General features: G+C 35.6%; 1 protein-coding gene and 1 long non-coding RNA gene across 2 annotated transcripts in view; one reads left to right on the forward strand and one right to left on the reverse strand.

Annotated features, from left to right (window-relative positions):
• Positions 1–782: 782 nt before the first annotated feature.
• LOC107153605 (estradiol 17-beta-dehydrogenase 11) overlaps positions 783–25180 on the forward strand; it is a 31883-nt gene continuing 7485 nt past the window's right edge. Inside the window, exons 1-5 of the mRNA XM_015499145.2 lie at positions 783–1274; positions 3526–3633; positions 8983–9114; positions 10337–10443; positions 14380–14517. Of these exons, the coding sequence (XP_015354631.1) occupies positions 1065–1274; positions 3526–3633; positions 8983–9114; positions 10337–10443; positions 14380–14517 (695 nt within the window). The 5' untranslated portion in view covers positions 783–1064. The remainder of the gene's footprint in view (positions 1275–3525; positions 3634–8982; positions 9115–10336; positions 10444–14379; positions 14518–25180) is intronic.
• On the reverse strand, positions 19984–23805 carry LOC125611079. Its single transcript, XR_007341206.1, has 3 exons — positions 23674–23805; positions 22965–22968; positions 19984–19995 (listed from the first exon to the last, which is right to left on the reverse strand). It is a non-coding gene; the product is annotated as an uncharacterized LOC125611079 (long non-coding RNA).

Below are 25180 nucleotides of genomic sequence, written 5' to 3' on the forward strand. Positions count from 1 at the left end.
CAGGGTGGGTATGTGCCTAGGAGTGCTCTGTGGGTTTTTTCCAGGACCAGGGTCACGCCCCCTTCCTTAGGACAGGCCTTGAGGTAGAAGCTGCTGTTATTTATTTACTTTCAAAAATGGGTCAGTTTCTCAAAATCACCAGTTAACATATGGAATAGTCGTATATATAATATATGATATATAATATATAATTATATATATGGTGGAACCAAAATTACGTAGGCAATCTTCGGCTAAAATTATATTCTTCCTATTTTATTATGCATTTTGGACACAACAATTTATTAATCTAGGTAAAGATACAATTACTACCTCGAAGTAAATATTTTGTTGTTTCCAAATAATAATGGGTCAAGTGGAAAATGGTTAGTCAAATAAATATATTGTTTTTTCTTAGGGAAATGGTCCCCTTTAATATGATAAAACACTTTCCTAAAACTTGATTATGGCTAAATCCTTGAAAGGACAGTTTCCTCTGTCTTAATTCAAACTAAATGTGCTGTAGAGTCACTTCTAAGTCAGAAGCAGGACCATGTCCTTTAACCTATAATTTTACATTTACATCCCTTATCTAGAGTTAAAAAACTGTCAACGTCCAAAGAAGCATCGCTGGCAAACACATTTATTTATTTATGTATTTTTAACAGCCTGGATTTACCAAACTTAATCAAATTTAGGAAAACACAAAGGCAACTAACCCTCCGCGGTCAGAGGTCCGCGCATGAGACAGGGAGGAAGTGGATAAAAGGCTACGGCCGCGGCAGGCTGCATAGTTGGTTGGTGCCCTGCGGCTGAGAACTAGGAAGCTCTGCTTGGTGTGGACCAGGTCCCTCCCAGATTTCTGAGCCAGCGAGCTGTGGCTCCGCTCAGCAGCCCGAGCCAATTGCAAAAAACCTAACAAAGCCCAGCCCAGCGGAAGGAACGGTTTCAGGGTTGTTTTCTTTGGTAAAGGAGCTCTTCCTTGTTCTAGCTTTTACTCCGATCTTTGACCACTCAGCTCTCCAAAGCCGTTTAGACTGTTTGATAAAAGAAAACATAACCAAAGCTCACAGCCACAGAAAAAGATGAATTTCCTTGTGGAGTTAGTCCTGCTTCTGCCCTTACTGTTCATTTTCTATTTAGAATCTTTTGTCAAGCTTTTTATTCCTAAAAAAAGAAAATCAGTCACTGGAGAAATCGTCCTGATTACCGGAGCTGGACATGGAATTGGGAGGCTGACTGCCTATGAATTTGCCAAACTTAAAAGCAAACTGGTTCTCTGGGATATCAATAAGGTAATAGGGCTTACTATGTTTTCCTTTCTGGTACCTTTAATCTGTGGACATGGCTACATTTTGCTGGCAAACACCTTTACAACATCTCTGTAAAGAAAATGGAAAAAAACTTACCATTGCCATTTTACAGATGGGAGGGACATGAATTAATATATTTATGATCCCAGGATGAATACCTAGAGGATATGATTTTTCAATTACCTCCCATGGCTAAATGAGTGTTGTAAATGGATCTTCACTTTTGCCCTGAAAATCATTTGTGATCTTCTTCTGAACTTGATTTCACTGATCTTAAATCTTAGTCATATAGAAAAAGTATTAGGGTATTAAAAGATTAAGAATCTTGTACCTATTGCATCCTATTTGCAGTTACTGAGATAAATGAATTAAAAGATTATATCCAACATAAAGCAACATTACTATAGTTATTGGCAAGAGTAATGTTTAGAATAATCTTTAACAAAAACAATAAAAAGGAAAAAAGAATTCCAATGTAATTTTTTACCCAGGACAAGTGTAAGCATGAGCTTAAGGAAGAAAAGAGGACCCAAAAGTCTAGAAGGCACCTGGTGGCCAGAAACACCATCCTCGGGAGACTGAGGCAGAAGGATAGCAAGTTCAAAGCCAGCGTCAGCAAAAGTGAGGCCTAAGCAACTCAGTGACACCCTGTCTCTAAATTAAATACAAAATAGGGCTGGGGATGTGGCTCTGTGTTCAAGTGCCCTGGGTGCCCAGGCTCATTTCTGGTACCCCACCCCCCAAAAAAGAAAAAAAAAAACTGAAAGAAAAAAAAATGGAGACAATTAAGACCAGAAGATGCTGAGAAAACAGTGAACCCTCTGCTCTCTGTAAAGGGAGATCAGCAAATGCAAAGCCTGGGACAGAGGGAAGCGAGAGAAGTAAAAGATGTAGATCTCAGCTGTCAAGTAGAAGAATAAGTCATAGCTACCAGCCCCTTGTGGCTGTTGAACATTTGAAATATGGCTATTTCTGAATTGAAATGTGCTGTGGATGGAAATAACCCATTTGATTTTAAGGATTTGGTGTGAAAAACAATGTAGTCATTTTTATATGTTAAAATGATAATATGGATATATTGGGCTAAATGAAAGATCAGTTGAACAATTTGTCCCTGGGTCAAATCCCACAACCTTGTGAGTTACAGAAACTACACATCAACAAGCTCTTGGGCTTTTAGATATTGTTGGAACTGGTTCTGACCAAACTTTGCTGCCTGTTTTGTAATGCATAGTTCTGCCTGGTTTGACCCTTACTGATTCATGACCTGAGTTTGAATTCCACATTCAGCCTCTCCTTAACTTCTTGCATGTTCAGGTTAAGCACAATGATACCAACTTTCATTTTGTGTCATTTCTTGGGATGCATACCCAAAACATTAAGTCTCACTGGAACAAAAGTAAAACAAAGTATAAGACCACGAGAGGAGTTTATCATGAAGTGTTTGACTCATATTTGGCTAAATTATATGGTGCAATCCATTTGGAAATAATGCCTTTAATTCTCCTTTACTATATGTATCAGAGCAATTCCTTGTTAACTGATCTAATGTTTTCTTTTACTGAATTTATTAGAACAATTTTCTGTTAATTAGTATGATGTTGACTTTTGGCTTTAGTACAACTATTCAGGGACAATTCTTCAACAGAAGGCATCTGAGAGAAAAATTGTTCAATTGATCCAAATAAATATACTGGTAAGTTAAATTTTATTTTTGTATCATGCTTGTTGAAATATTAAAATCACATTCATGGCTCCCATTATATTTATGGGACATGCTGTTCTAGAGTTGGAAGGACAGAAGCTCCAGGTCATAAAGTTTCCTGGAAACTACTGTGTACATTTTGGTTTTTACTCTGGGAAGGCGGTAGAAGGTGTTGAGCCAATTTCTGTTGAAGAGGATTCTCCAGCCACTGGATTAAAAGAATGAGGAGGAAAAGAAATAAAAAGAGCAAGTGAAGACAGTATTTTGACAATCAAATATGATGGAGGCTTGTCAGATCTGGCTGATAGTAGCAGAATTTGTGACAAGTGGTCGAAAAAATTAGGGACAATGTAATGAGGGTTTTTTGTTTGTTTGTTTTTTGCTTTTTTTTTTTTAGGTGAAGTTAGTTTAAATAATTAACCTTTTATTTTGAGATTTTCTTGGCCCCCCCCTTTTTTTTCATCTGCTGACATTAATGTTCATGTAATTTGTTATTTTGTTCTCTTGCCTTTTTGTTGCTTTTTCTAGTATGGCATAGAGGAAACGGCAGCTGAATGCAGAAAACTGGGTGCCCAGGCTCATTCCTTTGTAGTAGACTGCAGTAACCGAGAAGATGTTTACAACTCTGCAAAGAAGGTAAAATTTTATATTTAGTTAGAAGCACACCATGTTAGAGCTAGGAGGTATTTTGGAGATGATACTGACAAGGTAATTGAGAAATACTATGATTTTTTCCAATGCTATGAAGCTGGCTAGACCCAGAATTAGTCTCTAGAGCTGATATTCACAGATGTTAGTATGTTGCAGAGCCTTCCAGGAAGCTTGTTAAAAATATACATTCTTATAATTAATAAATGGGATGGATTCAAACTAAAAAGCTTCTTCTCAGCAAAGGAAACAATCAATAATGTGAAGAGAGAGCCCACAGAGTGGGAGAACATCTTTACAACATGCATATCAGATAGAGTACTAATTTCCAGGATATATAAAGAACTCAAAAAACTTAACACCAAAAAAATAAATAGCCAAGTCAATATATGGGCTAAGGAACTGAAAAGATACTTCTCAGAAGAAGAAATACAATTGATCAACAAATACAAGAAAAAATGTTCAATGTATCTAGTAATTAGAGAAATGCAAATCAAAACTACTCTTTTTTTTTTACATTCTTAAAACCTATTTTTATTATAATTAGTGCATATTAATTGCAAAAACTACTCTTAGATTTCATCTCACTCCAGTCAGAATGGCAGTTATCAAGAATACAAACAACAACAAGTGTTGTTGAGGATGTGGGGGGAAAAGGTACACTCATACATTACCGGTGGCACTGCAAATTGGTGTAACCAATATGGAAAGCAGTATGGAGATTCCTTAGAAAACTTAGAATGGAACCATCATTTGACCTAGCTATCTCACTCCTCAGTCTATACCTAAAGGACTTAAAATCAGTATACCACAGTGATGTAGCCTCATCAATGCTTATAGCAGCTCAGTTCACAAGAGCTAAACTGTAGAACCAACCTATATGCCCTTCAATAGATGAATGGATAAAGAAATGGTGGTATATATACACAATGGAATATTACTCAGCATTAAAAGAGAAGAAAATTATGGCATTTGCAGGTAAATGGATAGAGTTGGAGACTATATGGTAAGCGAAGTAAGCCAGTCCCCAAAAAACCAGAGGCCGAATGTTCTCTCTGATAAGTGAATGCTGACCCATAATGGGGGGGGGGGAGGGTGGTAAGAATGGAGGAACTTTGATTAGGCAAAAAGGGGGCAGAGAGGAGGGATGTGGGCAGGACAGAGGATAGAATGAGATGGACATCATTACCCTAAGTACATGTATGACTGCACATATGGTGTGACACTACATTGTATAACCACAGAAATGAAAAGTTGTGCTCCATTTGTGTAAAATGAATCAAAATGCATTCTGCTGTCATATATACCTAATCAGAATAAATAAATAAGTAAATTTTAAAAATATATCTACATCCTTGGGACCGAGCCCCAGAGGTTTTCTTCCACTAGGTCTAGGGCAGGACCCAGGAGACTACATGTTGTGTACCCTACACACCCACCTAGTCCATGATTCTTATCAAGGAAATATCCTTGGATGTCTCCTGAAGCTCTTTTTTAACCCTAAAAAATTGGATTAGAAAGCTGGAATAAATAATGATTATCCTTCCCACAGAAGCACATGTTGCATAGTTAAGACCATAGCCTCTGGAGCTAGACTGGCAGGTTCAAATTCTGCTCTTCAGTTAATGCCAACTATATGACTGTGCACACATTTCTTAACCTCTATATCAGATCTGATTTTACTGACTATAAAATGGGGATTACCGCAGTGCCTACTTCATTTGGTTATTAATGAAAATTAAATGCATTAACAATGCAAAGTACTTAGAGTACTTACAGTAGCTGTCCCAGGACATGATCTATATAATTTTGTTGTTAGATATTGCTAGAAGAATCTACTAGCCCAGCATCTTTAGTTACCTAAATGGAAAACATTTGTTTCCACATTCATCTTGGACTAGGCTGTTCTGGGAAAAAAATAATTTTATTATTTTAGCCCATTCCAACTATTTTAACTATGATGTTTTTATTGAAATTGTTCTAAGCCTGTGTACTTAAACAGAGTATACAAAGGACATATGATCAGACGTTTTGAAGTAGCTAATTAATATAGCAATCTGGGTATTAGGCCATTTGAAATCACTAAACAAACTCTGGACTTGCTTGCTTTATTATGAAATGTGCAAACAAGACAGTCCTATCCTGAAGAGTTAATAGTAATAATGAAAAGAGTCAGGAGTATCGGGGAAATATGATAATGTTTGGTAATATGAAATAGGAATTAATATCTTATAACATTATAACAGTTTCATCAGTTCAACAACATAAAACATCCTGGCTTTCTTGATAATTTGGGGGCATCATTCTGAACAGTTTTTATATTGTTCTAGAGATGTGGACATAGGTACAATTGGTGCTGATCAAGGCCCAAATAACTTAGCTTGACACTTAACTAATTTAAATAAAACCTGATGAGATTTAGTGGTGTGGGGTGAGCCTTCTGCATTGATGGACCTTTGCCTCCATGCTTTCTCTTAGGGTTAGGGTTAGGGTTAGGTTTGAGGTGTCTTATCTTGGTCTCTGAGATTAGACAGATTTGGGAGTGTCCCAACTCCACCCTTTAATAGCCATGGAACCTTGAGTAAGAAATTCAGTCCTTCTATGTTTCTTGTTTCTCAATCTTTAAAGTGTACATACAAGAGTTGCTGCCTCATAGAATTATTATGAGAATCACATGAGATAAATAATGAAATCATGTTAAATGCATAACAAAGTGAAAACTTCTAATAGGTGTTTTGCTACCACCTTTTCCTCAGACCCAAACACACCATAGCATTTTCTCTAACCATTCATAGAAGCTAGCTTTTATTTGAAATATGTTATATAGCAAAACTCATTATGACTCTAGAGTCTATTCAACCAAAAATCTTAGTTACTCAAAGAAATGTAAAAAATATCATATAAGATAACCTTGCATTGATAGCCCTTGGCACCCTGGTCTTATGAAAAGTAGAGCTTAAGCATTAAGATTCTATAATCTTTCTTGGGCTGGGGATGTGGCTCAAGCGGTAACGCGCTCGCCTGGCACGCCGGGTGTTGAGTTCGATCCTCAGCACCACATAAAAAATAAAATAAAAATATTGTGTCCACCGAAAACTGAAAACTAAATATTAAAAAATTCTCTCTCTCTCTCTCTTAAAAAAAAAGTTTCTATAATCTTTCTTATTTAAAGGAACTGTTACTGATGATATTAAAGTCCAGAATATATACCTATTATTTTGAAAAAAAATTGCATTATCGTAATTCTTCCCTATTGAATGCAAATATCTTTATAGTTTGCCGCAGTCTGGCTGGGCACACAATCACGAGCCACCACACAGCTTGTAGATTCAAACAGCAACTCTTTATTCCCGAACTCACACCAGCCGTCTACAAACACGTTCTGGGGAAATCCACGTTCTCTGCCCAAATCCACCTCCACTGGGCATCTGTCTCCCAAAAATACTGTCTGAATCCCATGAGAACTCAAGGGGAACTCAGGCAGCAGGATACGCCCTATTCCCAGCAGGAATAATCTTAAACCTTAAACCTGGAACCTAAACCGGGAACGCCCTAATCCGCCTTGGTCCTTGAGCAAGGTCACCTACATTCAATGTCACTGCAACATGGGGTACGCTGGCAAGGAAATTGTCATACCTACTTGGCTAATGGCTCCCAGCAATAGTTCAAAGGATCCCTTCTGTTGTTCTTTGCAGCTAGCTCTGTTCTTTTGCTTATGTTTCCTCATCTGAAATCATTTTACCTAGATAGCTGTGAAAACCATCTGAGTCACCTCTGTGGTTCTGTAAAGATGAATCCATTGCTTTCAGATTCTCATATTATTTTCTGGACTTGTATATGATCACTTTAATCTCTCAAGTGTTTCTCCTTCTGAATAAATACCAAAGTAGAGATTTAATTATCAAAAGAAAACACATACCTGTACCACACATGCATGTTAGGAAAGCATGCATAGTTCTTATATTATTTACATCATATTTGTATTTTCATATAAAGTACTCTCATAGATACCTCAGATGGGCAAGAATCTTCAAACATGTTCCATGCACATAAGTATAAATAAGTCTGTAATAATGATATATAATATTAATTCCAGGCTTGGTGGTGCATGCTTGTAATTCCAGCTGCTTGGGAGGCTAAGGCAAGAGGATTGTGAATTGGAAACCAGGGTCAGCAACTTAGCAAGGCCCTAAGCAACTCATCGAGACTCTATCTCTTTTTTTTTCTTTTTTCTTTTTTTAGAGAGAGAGAGAGAAAGAGAGAGAGAATTTTAATATTTATTTTTCAGCTTTTCGGCGGACACAACATCCTTGTTTGTATGTGGTGCTGAGGATCGAACCCGGGCCACACGCATGCCAGGCCAGCGCGCCACCGCTTGAGCCACATCCCCAGCCCGAGACTCTATCTCTAAATAGAATATAAAAAAAGGACTGGGGTGTAGCTTAGTGGTTAAGCACCCTTGGGTTCAATCCTCAGTACCAAAGTAACAATAGTAATAGTGATAACAGTAGCAATTCTCTATGTATATCTAGCGCCTTTACATGCATTATTTCATTTTTCCCATGAATAACTCACAAGCAAGGGCTGGGAATATAGCTCAATTGGTAGAGTATTTGCCTTGCATGCACAAGGCCATGGGTTCAATCCCCAGGACCACAAAAAAACAAAACAAAAAATAACTCACAAGCAAACCATATTATTATCTCTATTTTAAGAGAATCAATTAAAGTTTTGAGAGATTAAATAACACGATCAAAGTTCAGATAGTAGAAAAGCCAGGACTCAACTCAAGGCTAACCAAAGTTACCCCACTCTTCACCCCTAAGCCTACAGCCACTTAAGCTGATAAGCAATAGAATAGAGTGACCCTGAACATAAATACAAAGAAAGAAATAACTATGTGGCCAGCTTAATAGTATAGTCAATTTTACATAATTCTCCATAGAAGTCTCAGAATTTGCCAATAAATTTAACTTTTGGGGGCTTACCATTTGCAATCATGTTTAAAAAGTAAATACTGCTTAGCCAATTGCTTCTTGAGCTCTAATCAATAGTACAAAGTCAAGAGACTAAGTTGCAAAAGAAAATTTTTACCTATAGTACAAAGTCAAGAGACTAAGTTGCAAAAGAAAATTTTTACCTAGTAGACTGGTTGGCAGAGCTGTTTTGAGTATAGTTGTCTAAAATAAAAAGTTTTTTTTCTTTTTGTTTTCATGTTTGCACGTGGATGATAAACCTTTTTTCCACATACAGTGAAAAAATATACTCCTTGAATAGTGATTACATGCAGACTTATACATTTACCTCTCAATGGATGTATTTTTCTTATTTTTAAAGGTGAAGACAGAAATTGGAGATATTAGTATTTTAGTAAATAATGCTGGTGTAGTCTACACATCAGATTTGTTTTCTACACAAGACCCTCAAATTGAAAAGACCTTTGCAGTCAATACACTTGCACATTTTTGGGTGAGTATGATTTGTTTTACAAAACATTCCATTTTGAAAACTCCAAAGACTAAGTTGAAAGTGGAGCTTTTAGCAAATATAAGAAAGTATGAAATCAAGAACTGATGGTATAAGTCAGTGGTAGAGCTCTTACCTAGCATGCTCAAGGACATGGGTTCAGTCCCCACCACTGGGGAAAAAAAGTATTAAGTTCATGTTAAAATTTTGTTTAGGTACTAGGGATAACATTATACAGAGAGTTCATTTTTCATGCTATGAATAAATTCTACCTATCATTCTCCCTAAAATAATAATGATAATAATAATAATAATAATAAATAATTATAAACTTCAGATGTTGTGTATATTCTAATTGTCAGCTAGGTTTTTACATTTTCATGCAATTGTTGAGAAATAAAGAAAGAATAGAGACCATCTGAGTCACCTCTGTGGTTCTGTAAAGATGAATCCATTGCTTCCAGATTCTCATATTATTTCCTGGACTAAAAATTGCAAACTTTATCCTAAACCTCACTGTTCATAAGGTCTTAAATCTTATATATACCTCATGTTTCTAAAATCTCCAAATAGTTCCTGATTAGCTAGTTCATAAAAAGTTTCCTCAAAGATTTCTTGGGTGTGAGTTCAGGATGATGCATAGCAAAAGAATATTGGGGTTAGTGAAATTTCAGTATTATTTTATATTATTATTCCCAGATTAATAATGTTTACATTAGTATTTTTATGTTTGTTAAAATGTAGAATATTGTCTTGTTTCTGCATTTCCTGCATATAGTAAGTACTCAATAAATGTTTAGTACGTGAATTGTTTAGTTATCACTGGATGATTGCTCTTTACTTCAATATTTTGCTGATATAACTTACTTGTTTTCTAACAATTTCACATTAAGTGTAAATTCTTTAGATAATTTTAGATTATTGTCCCCATTTAATATATGAGTAGAAGACCTCAATGATAAGAGGTGGAGGGTCATGGATATAAAAAGTTAACCATTTAGATGAGGTGGATTCTTAGAGCTTTCATATCTTTGTTTTGCTTAGTTTTTCTAATGTGGGTATCCCATCCACTTGCCTTATGTCACTGCATTTGACAGTTTAGGGTTTTTATTCATATTAGGAACAATGTTTAAAATATATACCTTTGTTTCAAAATATTCCTAATGAGTCTGCAAATCAAAAATACAATATTTTTTTTTCCTCTCTTAATAAAAACTCTTTCTAGACTACAAAGGCATTTCTCCCATCGATGATGAAGAATAATCATGGTCACATTGTCACTGTGGCTTCAGCAGCTGGGCTAGTTGGGGTTCCCTTCTTACTGGCTTATTGGTATGTTAGCACGTGTTTTCTTCATTGGTTCCTATACTTAACTTGTGTGAGATATTTTACCCTGTTTAATGAGGACCGCCTTTATCAAAATAGAATTGAAATTGCTAAAATAGAAAGAGTTGGATGGTGTCTTGTGTAACAGCATTATCAACTATTAATTGCTTTCTGTATTTCAACTAGAGAACTATTCTAGAAATGGCTGTACGGAATTTATCCAGTTATAAACAAACCACTTAAAGCATTTTTCATCCCTCTTAGCAGCAAGGCGTTGTACAAAACAATAATATTTCTGTACCAAGAACAAAATTAATATTAATAACTTTAATATGAATAAAAATGGGTAAAATTTTGTAGATGCAAAACAGTATAACAGAGAATGAATGTGTGTGTGTGTTTGGGATTCTAAATATTGAAAGTCTTCTAACAATGGAGTTTAACAATTGAATGATTATTCATAAAAAAATCATTGTAATAACTGAAGAATTTTCTATAGCAGGTCAGTCATAGTAATTGTGGGCCCAAATGGGCTGTAAAGACTTGATCGTTGAGGCCACTATAGCAGCCAGGTGAGCCTGCTAGTTCTTGACTATTTTTATATTTTAGCAAATAGGAACTTTTAATACTGTCAAATGAATGATTTCTCAAGCAGATGGCAATGAAATAGCTTGAGAAGAAAAATGGCTTTTTAAAATTCATATAAGGGTGTCATTTGAGCTAACAGGTCAGCATTGATTTGGCTCTGTTTTTTGGATAAGCATCTGATAGATGATAGAAGTTTTGCAGAGATACTGAAGATTTCTGCCAGCCAGAAATCAATATTTATCAGATGTTGTTTTTAACAACTGGGTAATTAAACAGAGACATTGATTTTAAACATAAAACTTTTTTATTTAAACGTAGAACATAGTTGTAAGAAATGAAGAAATCCCAAGTATACAGCAGTATATATTGCAAAGTGTATACATCCACTTAACCAGCATGCAAATCAAAAAGCAGAATATACCACACCCCAGAAGTTTCTCTAGGAACTCTTCCCAATCACAGTGCTTCTTGCCTTCTTTAAAGTGACTGCTATATTGACTTGTAGCACCACAGATTGATTTTGCTTATTCTTAAATTTTTATATACGTGGAATCACACTGTATTTGGGAGATTTCTCTCTGTTGCTATTGTTAACTTTTGTTTGATCACTTTTATGGCTGTATAGTCTTATATTATGTACATTTGGATTGTTTCCAGAATAAGATTATTAAGAATGATGATATTTTGATTATTGACTCAATCAGTTACTAGCTGTGCAGTCTTAAGCAAATTGCTTAGCTTTTCTGTGCTTCATTTTCCTCACCTATAAAACAGGATATAAACAGCATCTAATCATCAGGATGATTACAGTTAAATCATATAATTCAGTGCACTTAGTATAGAATCTGGACTCCTGCAGGTGTTCAGTCACAGAAGGGTGTCTGTTGGTATCATGTTTAAATTCCATTCTCTTGTTTACACACCAAACAGTGAGGTCTCACCTCTCAACTTAGGTTCCAGAATAATTTGCTCCCATGAAACTAAGTATATATGCTCTGGTTCCTGGTTATTAGAATGAAATGAGGAAAAACAGATTTACCTGATTTTTTTCTCATATAGTGTAGCCCTCATCTATTACTGTCCCAAGTTGCCACAGCAGTAGAATCTATTGCAACCCTAATAATCTCTCTTAGAAAAAATATTTCAGTTTCTTTTTGGAGTTATGGTCAACAGTTTTAATGATTAATGTGAAAATACACAAGATGATAGAACTGGATTCATGGAAGGGAAAGTCAATCTTTTTATTACATTCGAAAACATATATTTTTATGACTACATTTATTTATTTGGAATGAAACTAGGTGGTACATTGCTCTACAACACACACATATAAACGAGGATCAGTGAACATTTGTTTCCTAGCAATACTATTACATGATTTTGAATATACAGGAAGATCTTGGTTACCAAGGTATAGTTACATGTTTACAGAAATTTCCCAAGTAAAAGTAAAGAGTTGTCTTTGAACTGCACCCTCTGTTCTCTACTTCTCATGGCAGATGTGCAAAAATGTATTTTTAATGCTTGCTAAGTATTTTGTTCTTAGGTAACTTTGATTTTCAGAAGAAAACAATTAACTGGCTATGTATTTTGTGAACTCAAATAGCCAATTACCCAGTGTGGGACATATGAAAGTTACCAGTGCAAGAAGACTCAGCAAAACTGAGTCCTGTGGGTGGTGCACACCTGTTATCTCAGCAACTAGGAAGGCTGAGGCAGGAGGATAGCAGGTTCAAAGCCAGCCTCAACTGGGCTGCAGTTATAGCTCAGTGGTAGAGCGCTTGCCTAGCACGTGTTGAGGCGCTGGGTTTAATCCTCAGCACCACCTAAAAATAAAGATATTGTGTTGTGTCCATCTACACCTAAAGAAATAAATATTTAAAAAATAAAAATAAATAAATAAATAAAACAAAAGGTATCATGTCCATCTACCAAAAAAAAAGCCAGTTTTATTTTTTTTATTTTTATTTTTGAGAGAGAGAGAGAGAGAGAGAGAGAGAGAGAGAGAGAGAATTTTAATATTTATTTAGTTATCGGCGGACACAACACCTTTTGTTTGTATGTGGTGCTGAGGATCAAACCCAGGTCGCACGCATGCCAGGCGAGCACGCTACCACTTGAGCCACATCCCCAGCCCAAAAAAAAGCCAGTTTTAGCAATGGCGAGGCACCTAGCAACTCAGTGAGACCCTGTCTCTAAATAAAATACAAAATAGGCCTAGAGGCATGGCTTAGTGGTTGAATGCCCCAAGTTAAAAAAAAAAAAAATGGGAAATTATTATCACTGAACTATATTCTTTTTATGTTATCTATATCATAATTTTTAAAATTGCTAATATTATATACAAATACCATTGAATTTTGTACCCATTAAGTCAATTAATTTCATGGTAAATGAATTTATATTTCTATAAAGCTATTTTTTTAAACCAGGGATTGAACTCAGAGGTGTTAAACACTGAGCCACATCCCCCAGCCTTTTTAAAAAATATGTATTTTATTAGATACAGGATCTCACTGAGTTGCTCGAGGCCTGGCTAAATGGCTGAGGCTGGCTTTGAACTCGTGATCCTCCTGTCTCAGCCTCCCAAGTTGCTGGGATTACAGATGTGCATTACCATACCCAGCTTCAGTAAAGCTATTTTAAAAACCTATTTGGAAAAATAATGTTCATTTACAATAATTTCACTACTATTTCCAAATGAAAGCACTATTATAAGATTTCTTTGCCCTGAGATTCATTTATTTAAGTACCTACTAAGAGCAAAGCACTGTGCTTTGTTGGAGATTCATTGATGACAAACACAGTCACAGAGCTTATAATAAAGTTGTGGGAGGCAAATGTTAAAACACTCAGCCCCAAATGAATGTTTAATTACAAATCTGAGACTATCATGGAAAACGGAAGACTACACTGTCATTAACAAACAGTTTAGGGGTCAGGAAAGGCCTCTTTAAGGAAGTCAAGTGATGACTTAAAAAAAGAATAGGGTTATCCAGGGAAAGTTTCTAGTGAATTTCATGAACATTTTATAATAAGAAGCAGCTTATAGTGACTTTGGATTCTATGAAACAGCAGCACCACAAATAAACATTGTACCAATTTTCCTGTCAACCCATTTAACACACTGAATTCTGACTCTGATGAGTGATGCTATGATATCAGTGTTTCTTTGGCTTCAATATTACCTTCAGATTTACCTGAGCATCTTATAAAATGCAGATGCTGATTCCTTAGGTGTGCACTGGGCCTGAAATGCTGGACCATACTCAACTAAGGAAAACAGGTGTCTCAAGTAAGAGGACATGTCAGTGTTGATGAATTAGCTTGCAAACATTCTCTGTTTATTTTCAGTTCAAGTAAATTTGCTGCTGTTGGATTTCATGGAGCTTTGACTGAAGAACTGAATGCCTTTGAAAAAAATGGAATCAAAACAACCTGTCTTTGTCCTAATTTCATAAACACTGGCTTCATCAAAAATCCAAGCAGCAAGTAAGTTGAGACAAAAGGATTGGTGGTTACTATGAATATCAATCATTTTGTGGGTATTCCTAAATATTTTAATCCCTAAAACACCTGATATTTAATGCACTTAATTCATCTTGTTTTCAGCTTCTATAGATTGTGGGGAACAGGTAGAGAGATTTAAAAAAAAAAGAGGGAAGGAAGACTGTAAATATGAATATGAATGACACAAGTGAACTTGGTAATCCTTTTTTCCCCTTCCCTTAACCAGTGATTCTCAGACTCCGATATGCTTAAATGTCACAGGAGTGTTTTGGAATCATGTAAGCCCCACACCCAGGCATGATGATTTTTGGGATTTGATTGGGGAAAGGGCCTTAAAATTTTGTTTTTCAAAAGCATCATAGGTGATTCTGATGGAGATAACCGGGATTACCATGTGAAAAACTCTTCCCTATGGTAGTTTATAAATTATCTTCCAAACTGAATTTCCAAACTCTTTGCTTGATTGAAAAATAAAATAAAGGATAAGCTCTGAGTATAATTTTTAATTTTTTTTTTCAATGGTAGGGATTTAATCCAGGGCCTTGCACATCCTAGGCTAGTGCTTTCCCACTGAGCTACATCCCCAGCCCTCTGAGTATAATTTTTAATGTTTCCTTTCTTTAAAACTAGCTTTAATGTCTTTGTAATCATAATACTTTTTAAAAAATTTTTTCAACATTATAGAAAAATACAAATAAGAAAGTTTCTTCTCAAATTTTCTTAATGCATAGAAACCACTCAGTATATGATAAACATCTTCCTAGGTATCTCAGTATGTACAGAATAAGTTTCTAAACTTTAAATAACTGACATATATTACATATGAGGTTTCGGAAGCAATAACTGCCTACTTCCCTCAGCGTTATGTCATGGGCATCTATTCATATCAATAAATATAGAACTTATGAATATATTGATTATGCATTCTAGGCATCTTTTCATGTTGATAGAATACAAACCTTTATCAAAAATTGTATTGAACAAAAGGGCCACTAGTGTTAATTTTAGTGTGGTTTTTAATTTTCTGGATTTTTAACAAAGCAAAGCTGTAAAGAACATCCTTGTTAACAAATATTTTCATACTTGGTAATTATCTCCTTCAAGTAGATCCATGAAAGAGCATTGCTGCGTCAAAGGTTATACAGATTGTAAATATTCATGCCTATTGCTCCCCTTCAAAATGTCGCAAAACCTCCCCTTCAAAAATGTTGTAGCAGTTTGCACTCCTACCCACAGTGCAATGGGAACACCTCAGACCCTACTTTTTCATGAGTCTGCCCTCTGCTTATTTTTTAATCATTGCCAGTTCAATACATGAAGAATCATTTTAATTTTATCCAGATAATTGACCAAAGTGGTCACTTGACTTCTTATATGAATTGCCCGTTTCATGATCTCTGCTCACTTTTTTCTATCAAACAACAGAGTTTTAAAATGAATACATAGAGTCCTTGATACATTTGAAATGCCCTTTCGTGTGTCACTTCTGTCACATATGTATTTTTACCAAATGCTATTATTGCCTTTAAGTCTATTTCACCTTAAAATTTCTAAGGTTTGTTTTTTCCTCTTCATGGCCTTTAGGTTCTATGAGGTGAAAATATGAAAATATCCAGTCATGGGTTTTTTGTTTTTGTTTTGTTTGTTTTTTTGTTTCTTAGCAGTGCTGAGGATTGAACCCAGTGCCTTGCACATTCTAACCAAGTGTGTTACCACTGAATTACACTCTAAGCCCTTCTAGTAAATATTTTATGGTTTCATTTTTTCACATTTGAGTCATTACTCCACCCAAATTTATTTTATTTGAGAAATAAGGTTATGGCACAGTGTACTTTTCCCAAATAGTTAATGAATTATTCTGTACTAATTTGTTAAATAATGCATTATTTCCCTCACTGATTTAAAATTTATATCGAAGAAATTCACATATTTACTTGGATATACTTTTTGATTCTCTATTCCGTTGCATTGGTGAGATTTAATTTTTAAGTTTTATTCTGCCCCCTCAAACTTTGTGCTTCTTTTCTCCAATTTAGCTGTTCTTACTGAAAACAAACTTAAAATTAATGAGAAATATTCACAATGTGGACACTTAGGGAGACAGCAGGTTCTATTTTAAATACACCTTTGTGGTTTGGATCAGTAATATTCCCTCAATGCAACAATGTTCAAAGATGGAGCCTGAAGTGATTAAACTATAAGGGTTCTGACCTTATCAGTGGATTAATCCTTTGACCGACTAATAATTTGATGGCATTTTTGAGAGGTGGTGGTGGAAACTATAGTAGGTGAGTCCTAGGCACTGGGGTAACATGCCTTTCGGGACTATATCTTGTCCCTGGCTTCTTCCCCTCAACCTCTCTCTGCTTCCTGGCTGCCATGAGCTAAGCATCTTTCCTCTGCCATGACATTGCACCTTACCTCAGGCCCAGAGACAATGGAACCAACAATCAAGGACTAATCCTCTAAGCCACGATCAAAATAGATCTTTCCTCTTCTAAGTTGATTTTCCCAGGTATTTTGTCACAGCAACAAAAATTTGACTAACACCTTAGCTTAAGTCCCTCTACAGGTAGGCAGAGTGAAAAGCCTATATTAAGAAAAAATTTGGGAGCTCTCCAAAATTCTCAAGTTCCCAAGAATCTATGAAGTGCATGTGCTACCCAGCATATGATGGTATTATGTTCCAATAAACCCACTGTAAGTAGAAAATATCATAAATCAAAAAGCATATAATATACCTCACCTACCAAATATCATATTTCAGAAACATGGCACACCATAGAGTACCGACTGTTTCCCCTCAAGATTGTGACTGACTACATGACTGAAAGGGAGATTTAACCCAGCTTCAGGAAAGAGGATCATACAGCATATCGCTCACTAGCTCAGGGAAAGACCAAAATTCAAAGTATAGTTTCCACTGATGCATATGACAGATGTTTATTATGATGGATATCACAAAGTTGAAAAAATCTTAAGTCATTCTATCCATCTGTAGTCCTTAATATCTATTTTTAAGGCACAGTTTTGTTAGAAAATAAGAGTAAAGTTTGCCATGACTGTGCACACTTGTCCCAACCCTCAGGAGGCTGAGCAGGTGGGGAATCACTTGAGCCTTCAATTTTGACACCAGCCTGGGCAACACAGTGAGATCCCATCTCAACACAAAATAAGTATACATACTTGAGAAGGCTAGTGCTAAAGTTCATCTTTATTAACCAGAAAACCCTAACTATACCCTGAAAATAGAAGGAAAGAAATGTTTTTTGGGTCAGAGAAGGAAGTTGAAGAAGAGGAGTAGAAGGGTTAAGAGTTCACTAAAACTGAGCAGATGTGGAAGATACCGCTTGCCAATTTCCTGTTATTTTCAGGATTTAGATACTAAAATAACACACTTGAAGCTGTTTTTGTTTTTGGTGTTTTTTTTTTTTTTTCCCTCAGACTGTATTTCATTAGTTAAAAAACATACCCTATTTTTTTTTTTTTTTTTCAGTCATAACTGAATTTTTAACCTTACCCCCAGGACAAGTCTGCACAAGGCAATAGTGCCCTCTTTTGACAAAACTGTGTTAGCACAACTACAACAAAATTCACTAAAAACATGACTAGAAGCTAACATGATTCTAGCCTGATAGTCATATGCATATAAAACTGGGTAGTAAGGGCCTGGCTCATGGTCCTTTCTTACAGTAAACTGGTAATAGAGTGTTTCCTAAAGATGGGTTTTTAATTTTTGAACTCTTATCAGAGTCACTAACTTTCTGGGCCACTTCATACAGAAAGATCCTTTATGTCTGAGGTTAGGAGTAGAATCATTCATACTCTGTCGGTTTGGAATAATTTGAAATTTTAAGGGTGTTTTAATATTTGATTTCTCCTGAAGAAAAGACTAAAAGAATTTCAGATGTTGGGCAGCCATTAAATCTTGCCTATCAATAATTTGTAATGTGGTATGTGCCCTAAGGTTGTACCTTTTATACTTTAACAATATGATATTTTGCTTTTATATATTAACCCCGGTCCTATTTTAGTGCAAAAAAAAAGGTGGGTTTTTAAAAAATATTTTTAGTTGTAGATGGACAGAATACCTTTATTCTGTTTATTTAGTTTTTTGGTTTTTTTTAATGTGGTTGTGGAGATCGAGCCTGGTGCCTCACGCTCATTAGGCAAGCACTCTACCCCTGAGCCACAGCCCCAGTCCTGAGTTGGTTTTAATATAGAAATTTGATCCTTCTAAGAAGAAGGAGAGCAAGTACCCTAATTGAACACTAAGTCAATAAAATCTGTCATTTTATTAAATCTCATAGTAATACTTTGTTAGTTGTCTTCATTTTTTTTTGTCTTTTTTTTTTGGAACTGGGGGTCAAACCCAGGGCTTTGCGAATGCAAGGCAGACGCTTTGCCACTGAGCTACATCCCAGCCCTTGTTAGTTGTCTTCAATGAAAGAGAATTATCTAAGAATTAGAGATATTAAGTAATTTGCCCATAAATACCAGAACTGAGATTCAACTTCTGAGTAGAGAAAATTGAACCAAGCTTAAAATGGCTGAATTTGAAATAATTGGTTTTATATTAATATTGGAACTTTCATGATCTCTTTAAAAACACCCAGATGAAGTTTATTGGTTTTTGTAATATACTTCTAATACACTGCCAAGAAACTGGTTTGCTATAAAGGTTACGGCACAGCATAATCTGAGTTTATGGAAATTAAATATAGCAGGGTGTTCTGATGAATTTTTTGAAAGCTAAGAATTATTTCTGTTACATAAACTTAGCCATCAATAGTTTTCTTTAGAACATTTATTGAAGACCTGCTAAATATTTGAAGCATTCCTAAGTACCTTACATAAATATAGAAACATTACTAGGTATCTCTGATCTCTAACGCTGGAAAATTAGATTGGATCTCCTGATCATAGTTTGCCTATTCCTGCTCTAGTTCTCATAATAATTCTGAAAGGTAAGTCTTTTTGTTAGCTTTCTATCACTGTAATGAAATACCAAGATAATCCACTTATAAAGAGAAAAGATTTATTTTATTTTGAGATAATCAATTATGAAGAGAAAAGAAATATTTGGCTCACAGTTTTGGAGATTCCAGCATCTCTGACCAATTGGCCCCATTGCTTTTGAGCCACTGGAGAGGTGGCACATCAGTGTGGGAGCCCCCTGGTGGAGCAAATCTGTTCACCTCATGGCCAGGAAGCAAAAGAGAAGAGGAAGGTGCTGAGGCCTGCTCTTTCTTCCAAGGGCACACTCCCAATGACCTCCCACCAGGCCCACCTCTTAAGGTTCCATCAAGTGGCAGCAAGCTTGGGACCAACCTTTAATAGACAAACCTTTGAGGGATACTTAATATCCAAACTATAGCGTTCTTTTCATACCTTTTTTAGACAGAGACTGAAACTTGGAAAATTTGAGAAAACTGCTGAAGGTCACACTGACTGGAATTCCTACATAGGTCTCTCTGACTCCAAATGCCCTACTAATAGCTGTATTTTTCACATAAATTTTAATTGAAAAATTCCTCCCGAGACTCATCGTTTTAATATGCATGTTAAATGTTTATTGGAAACATCCTTATTGTTTTTCTGATAATGTATCATGATAGTAAACAAAATTTAAATACTATAAGAAAAAGGCCCTTTTATAAATACTCCTCTCCCAGAGATAACCACTTTATTAAAAAATTCAGTTTCCAGTTACAGTTTTTCAATTTAATGATTTCCTTATTTTAATGCATCATTTTTTCCTGTATCTGGAAATATGCTGTTCTATAAACGGTCTCTTTGACTTCTGTATTGTTACATAATTACCTTGCTTTATTTCTTATCATGTTGGCATGCCAATGTTTGATGGACACTTAGATAATAAATGTATATCTTTGTATGTGTATGTACGTCTACATAGATGTGTGTTGTGTCTATGTATTATATAGATAGATGCGTGTGTGTGTGTGTGTGTGTGTGTATGTATCTTTGCTCACTTTTCCATCCATTTTGTTATGATTGTTTTTTTGGAATGGAATGGCTGACTCAAAATGTGTTTTGCCAGGCATGGTGGTGCACACTTGAAATCTGAGCAACTAGGGAGGCTGAGGCAGGAGGATCACAAGTCCAGTGCCAGGCCAGACTCAGCAATTTAGCAAGACCCTTGGCAATTTGATGAGAACTTGGGGAACCTGTCTCAAACTGTAGCTCAGTGGTAAGGTGCCCCTGGGTTTAATTCCTGGTGCAAAAAAAAAAAAAAAAAAAAAAGCATGTTCTTACATGTTTACTTTTTTATAGATTTGTCCTTTGAAAAGACTGTCCAAATTTATTCTCTCATCATAGTGGTAGGGCCTCACTAAGTTACAACTGTTTCAAATATCAATTTTTGTATGGTGAGCCACTTTGCATTGCTGGAATAAATCTCATTTGGTACAGTGCTTTTCATATAATACTAGACTTAATTTGCTAGTATTTTGTTGAAGATTTTTCCATCTGTATTCAAAGAGGTATTAGTCTGTAGTTTTATTGTGATGTTTTAGGTCAACTTTAATCCAGGATAATTCTGACCTCATAAAATGGATTAAGAAGAGTTTCCTCATCTTCTACTTTTTTGGAAGAATTTGAGAAGGTTTGGTATTAATTCTTCCTTAAACAATGTTGAACTTTGGATCTGGAATGGCCCCCCAAAAGCTAATGTGTAAGGCAATGCAGTAATGTTCAGATGTGAAATCACTGGATTAGGAGAGCTCTGACTGTATCAGTGGATCAATCCATTTGATGGGTTGATTTTTGTGTTTTGTTTTGTTTCCAGGTATTAAACCCAGGAGTGTTCAACCACTAAGCCACATCCCCAGCTCCTTTTTAATTTTTTCTTTAGAGACAGGGTCTTGCTAAATTGCTTAAGGCTTCACTAAGTTGCTGAGGCTGGCTTTGAACTCAGGAGCCTCCTGCATCAGCCTCCCGAGCCACTGTGATTACAGGCCTGAACCACTGCACCTGACTCCAGTTTTCTTGTTGTATTGATTTCACTATTGTACCCAGAGATCATACTTTGAATAATTTCAGTCATTTTAAACATATTGAAATTTGCCTTGTGGTCTGACATGTGGTCTATTCTGGAAAGGATTGTTCATATGCTTTTTTATTATTTTTTAAGTTCTTTTTTTTTTTTGAGAATTTTTAATATTTATTTATTTTTAGTTATCGGTGGACACAACATCTTTGTTTGTATGTGGTGCTGAGGATCGAACCCGGGCCGCACGCATGACAGGCAAGCGCGCTACCACTTGAGCCACATCCCCAGCCCCTTAAGTTCTTAATATTTATTTTTTTATTTACAACATGTACTAATTCTTACAGATTAGATAAAAAGGAACATTATTATCCACATTTTTGTATGAAATTCAAAGATACTAAATAATTGTTCTCAAGTCATACTGCTAATAAGAAGCCAAGTTACAAAAAAAAAAAGAAGCCAAGTTACAATTTGAAATATCATCTGTCTGATCTGTTCATATGCTCTTGAGAAGAAAGTGTTTTCTGTGTTGCTAGGTGGAGTATTTTATATCTGTCTGGTTGAACTACTTGATTTATGATATTGCTGAAGTCTTCTGTTTCCTGCTAATCTTCTGTTTGCTTATTACATACATTGTTGAAAGCAGAGATTCTCCAACTGTCATTGTCAAAACTGTGTCTTACTTTAATTCTAAAAGATTTTCTTCATATACATTGGGACTCTGTTGTTAGGGGAACAAGCAATTGTGATTTAATTTTTTGCTGAATTAAGTTGTTTCTTGCTTTTCAATTAATGATTTAAACAATGTAGTATAATCTGAATTTGTTAGATTAGGTATAATAGAGTGTTCTGATTATTTTTTGATAGCTACAAGTTTTAAAACACCTCTTCTACCCGTAATATATATACTCGAATTGTTTTTTCTTTAGATATTTAAGTGTTTGTGTGTGTGTGTGTGTGTGTATCACAGGAAGGCATTAGTTTTTACTGAATAGCATCATAAAAAGAAGATAGTGTATAAGAAGACATTTTGGTGGGCTGGGAATGTGCTCAGTGGGAAATCGTTCACCTAGTATGTGAAGCCCTGGGTTCAGTGTCCTGTGCCCAAAAAGAAAAAAATTAAGTGGCATTTATATAGCTGTATCAAGTGCTAATACGTGTATTTCCATGCTGGCCTGTTTTCATTCAGTAATGTCATGGTGGTAGCTTAAAGTCAGCCATAGTGAGTAGGTATACTGTGGAAATCAGAAAGTACTACAAAACTGGGATTTTTGCCAGTGTCATTTTTTAAACATTTACCACCATTCCACTGCCTTATCCCTGTTTTTCAAATAAAGAAATAACAAAAACAAAAACTGAGTTGAAATGTTTTCCCCAGGTTACTCAGCTACTTAGCTGATAAAGTAGATAATCAAACAGACCTTGTAACTCTCTCCTGCCTAAATATTCCTCCTCCCCTACATGTGCCCTTTTTCCCCACCCAAACAAATTGGCCCAAGTGGTTTTGTATAGTTTCTACAAAATCCATTATGAACATTTGTTTAATAGGATTTGCAATTCTGGTTGACATTATAATGTTGGGGGAAAATGTTTCCAAGTTCTGACATTTAAGTGATTAAGATTTTATTCTACCAACAGATTTTATTCTACCAAACAAAGATCTTATTCTACCAAAAAAAATTTAGAATTTTTTCTAAAAGCCTTTTCTTTTGGCCCTTTTTAAAAAAATTAGAGCATTATAATTTTGCAAACATGCATGAAATTTTATTTTATCCCCATTCCCTCGCTTTCCCTCCCCTCCTCCTCCCCCCATTCTTCCTCTACTCTGCTTGTCTCCCTTTTGCTCATTATTGATTTATTTTTTATTGTTATTTCTGCATATACAAAAGGTGAAATTCCCTGTGGCATATTTATAGGTACACACAGCAGGAATGTGTTAGATTCATTTCATCATTTCCTCCCCTTTCCCATCCCTCCTGATCTCCTACTATATTGATCTTTCCTATATCTTTACCATACCTGACCCCAACCCAACCCACCTTCTTTTCTTTGTGTTGCTCTAGCTTCCACATATGAGTGAAAACATTCAACCCTTGATTTCTGAGTCTGGCTTATTTTTACTTGACATGATGTTCTTCATTTTGATCTATTTACCAGCAAATGCCATAATTTCATTCTTTTTTTTATGTCTGAGTAAAACCATCATGTATGCAAACCACATTTTCTTAATTGACTGATCTATTGACAGGTATCTGGGCTGGTTCCATAATTTGGCTATTATGAATTGTGCTGTTATGAACATTGAAGTGACTGTATCACTATGGTGTGCTGATTTTAGTTCTTTTGGATAAATAGTGAAGAGTTGGATGGTTGAATCATATGGCAGTTCCTTCCTAGTTTTCTGAGGAATCTCCATACTGCTTTCCAGAGTGGTTGTACTGTCCTACAGTTCCACCAATTATGTATGGATGTACCTTTCCCCCGACATCCTCATCAGCATTTACTATTTGTATTCTGACTAGAGTGAGATGCAATCTTAATGTAGTTTCAAGTTGCATCTCCCTGATTGCTAGAGACATTGAAAATTTTTCATATATTTATTGTCTTTTAGTTCTTTTAAAGTCAAGATATTGGGTGTCGTGTTGCATGCCTATAATCCCAGCAACTCAGGGAGGCTAAGGCGGGCAGATCACAAGTTCAAGGACAGCCTGGGCTACTTAGTGAGATTATTTAAATAAACAAATTCAAATAAATAAATAATTTTAAAGAAATAAATAGGACAGGAGTGTAATTCAGTAGTAAAGCATCCCTGAGTTCAATCCCAGTATCTAATTAATTAATTAATTAATTAAAATGATATTAGACAGTCATTACATTTCAAAGAAAAGATACTAAGAACTTTAAGAGAGCAGGTCACTAAGAAAAGATCAGTCAGTGCAACACCACATGATTGGGGGGTTAGCAAGGCCACAGCTATGCTGTGGACACAGGTGTTTATGAGCTTTCAGGGAACTTGCGAATGTGGAAGGCTGGTAGCAATATGCTACAAAGAATTTGCTTTTCAGGGCGAAATAAGCTTCAGTTTCTGGATTCATCCTCCATGGCACACATACTGGCCTACACCACTAGCTAAAGGACTGCTTAGTTTGTTCAAGCTTCCATTTGCCTTTGACTTTTGCCTTCACTGGGCCAAAAAACATCCATCTAATTTTTATATTTCCTCTCCTGTTTAGTTTCCAAACTTTTCATAAATAATATTATTGTTTCAGGGTCCCATGGTAAACATGGCCTTCTAATAAATGACTGAGAATGAAAGATTGTATCATGGGTTTTTAAGTTGTCTTCTCCTTTGTGATTCAGTTACCATGTACAAAGCTACACTTCTCGGTAGTCCAAATTTTACTTTACAACTTATTTTTTTCCCTCTTTTTTTTAAAAATTTTTTATTGTTGGTTGTTCAAAACATTACAAATTTCTTGACATATCATATTCCACACTTTGGTTCAAGGGGGTTATGAACTCCCACCTTCACCCCATACACAGATTGCAGAATCACATCAGTTACACATCCATTGATTTACATATTGCCATACTAGTGTCTGTTGTGCTCCGCTGCCTTTCCCATCCTCCACC

This window comes from Marmota marmota, unplaced genomic scaffold (genome assembly GCF_001458135.2).
Source record: "Marmota marmota marmota unplaced genomic scaffold, marMar, whole genome shotgun sequence".
In the NCBI taxonomy this organism is placed as follows: Eukaryota; Metazoa; Chordata; class Mammalia; order Rodentia; family Sciuridae; genus Marmota; species Marmota marmota.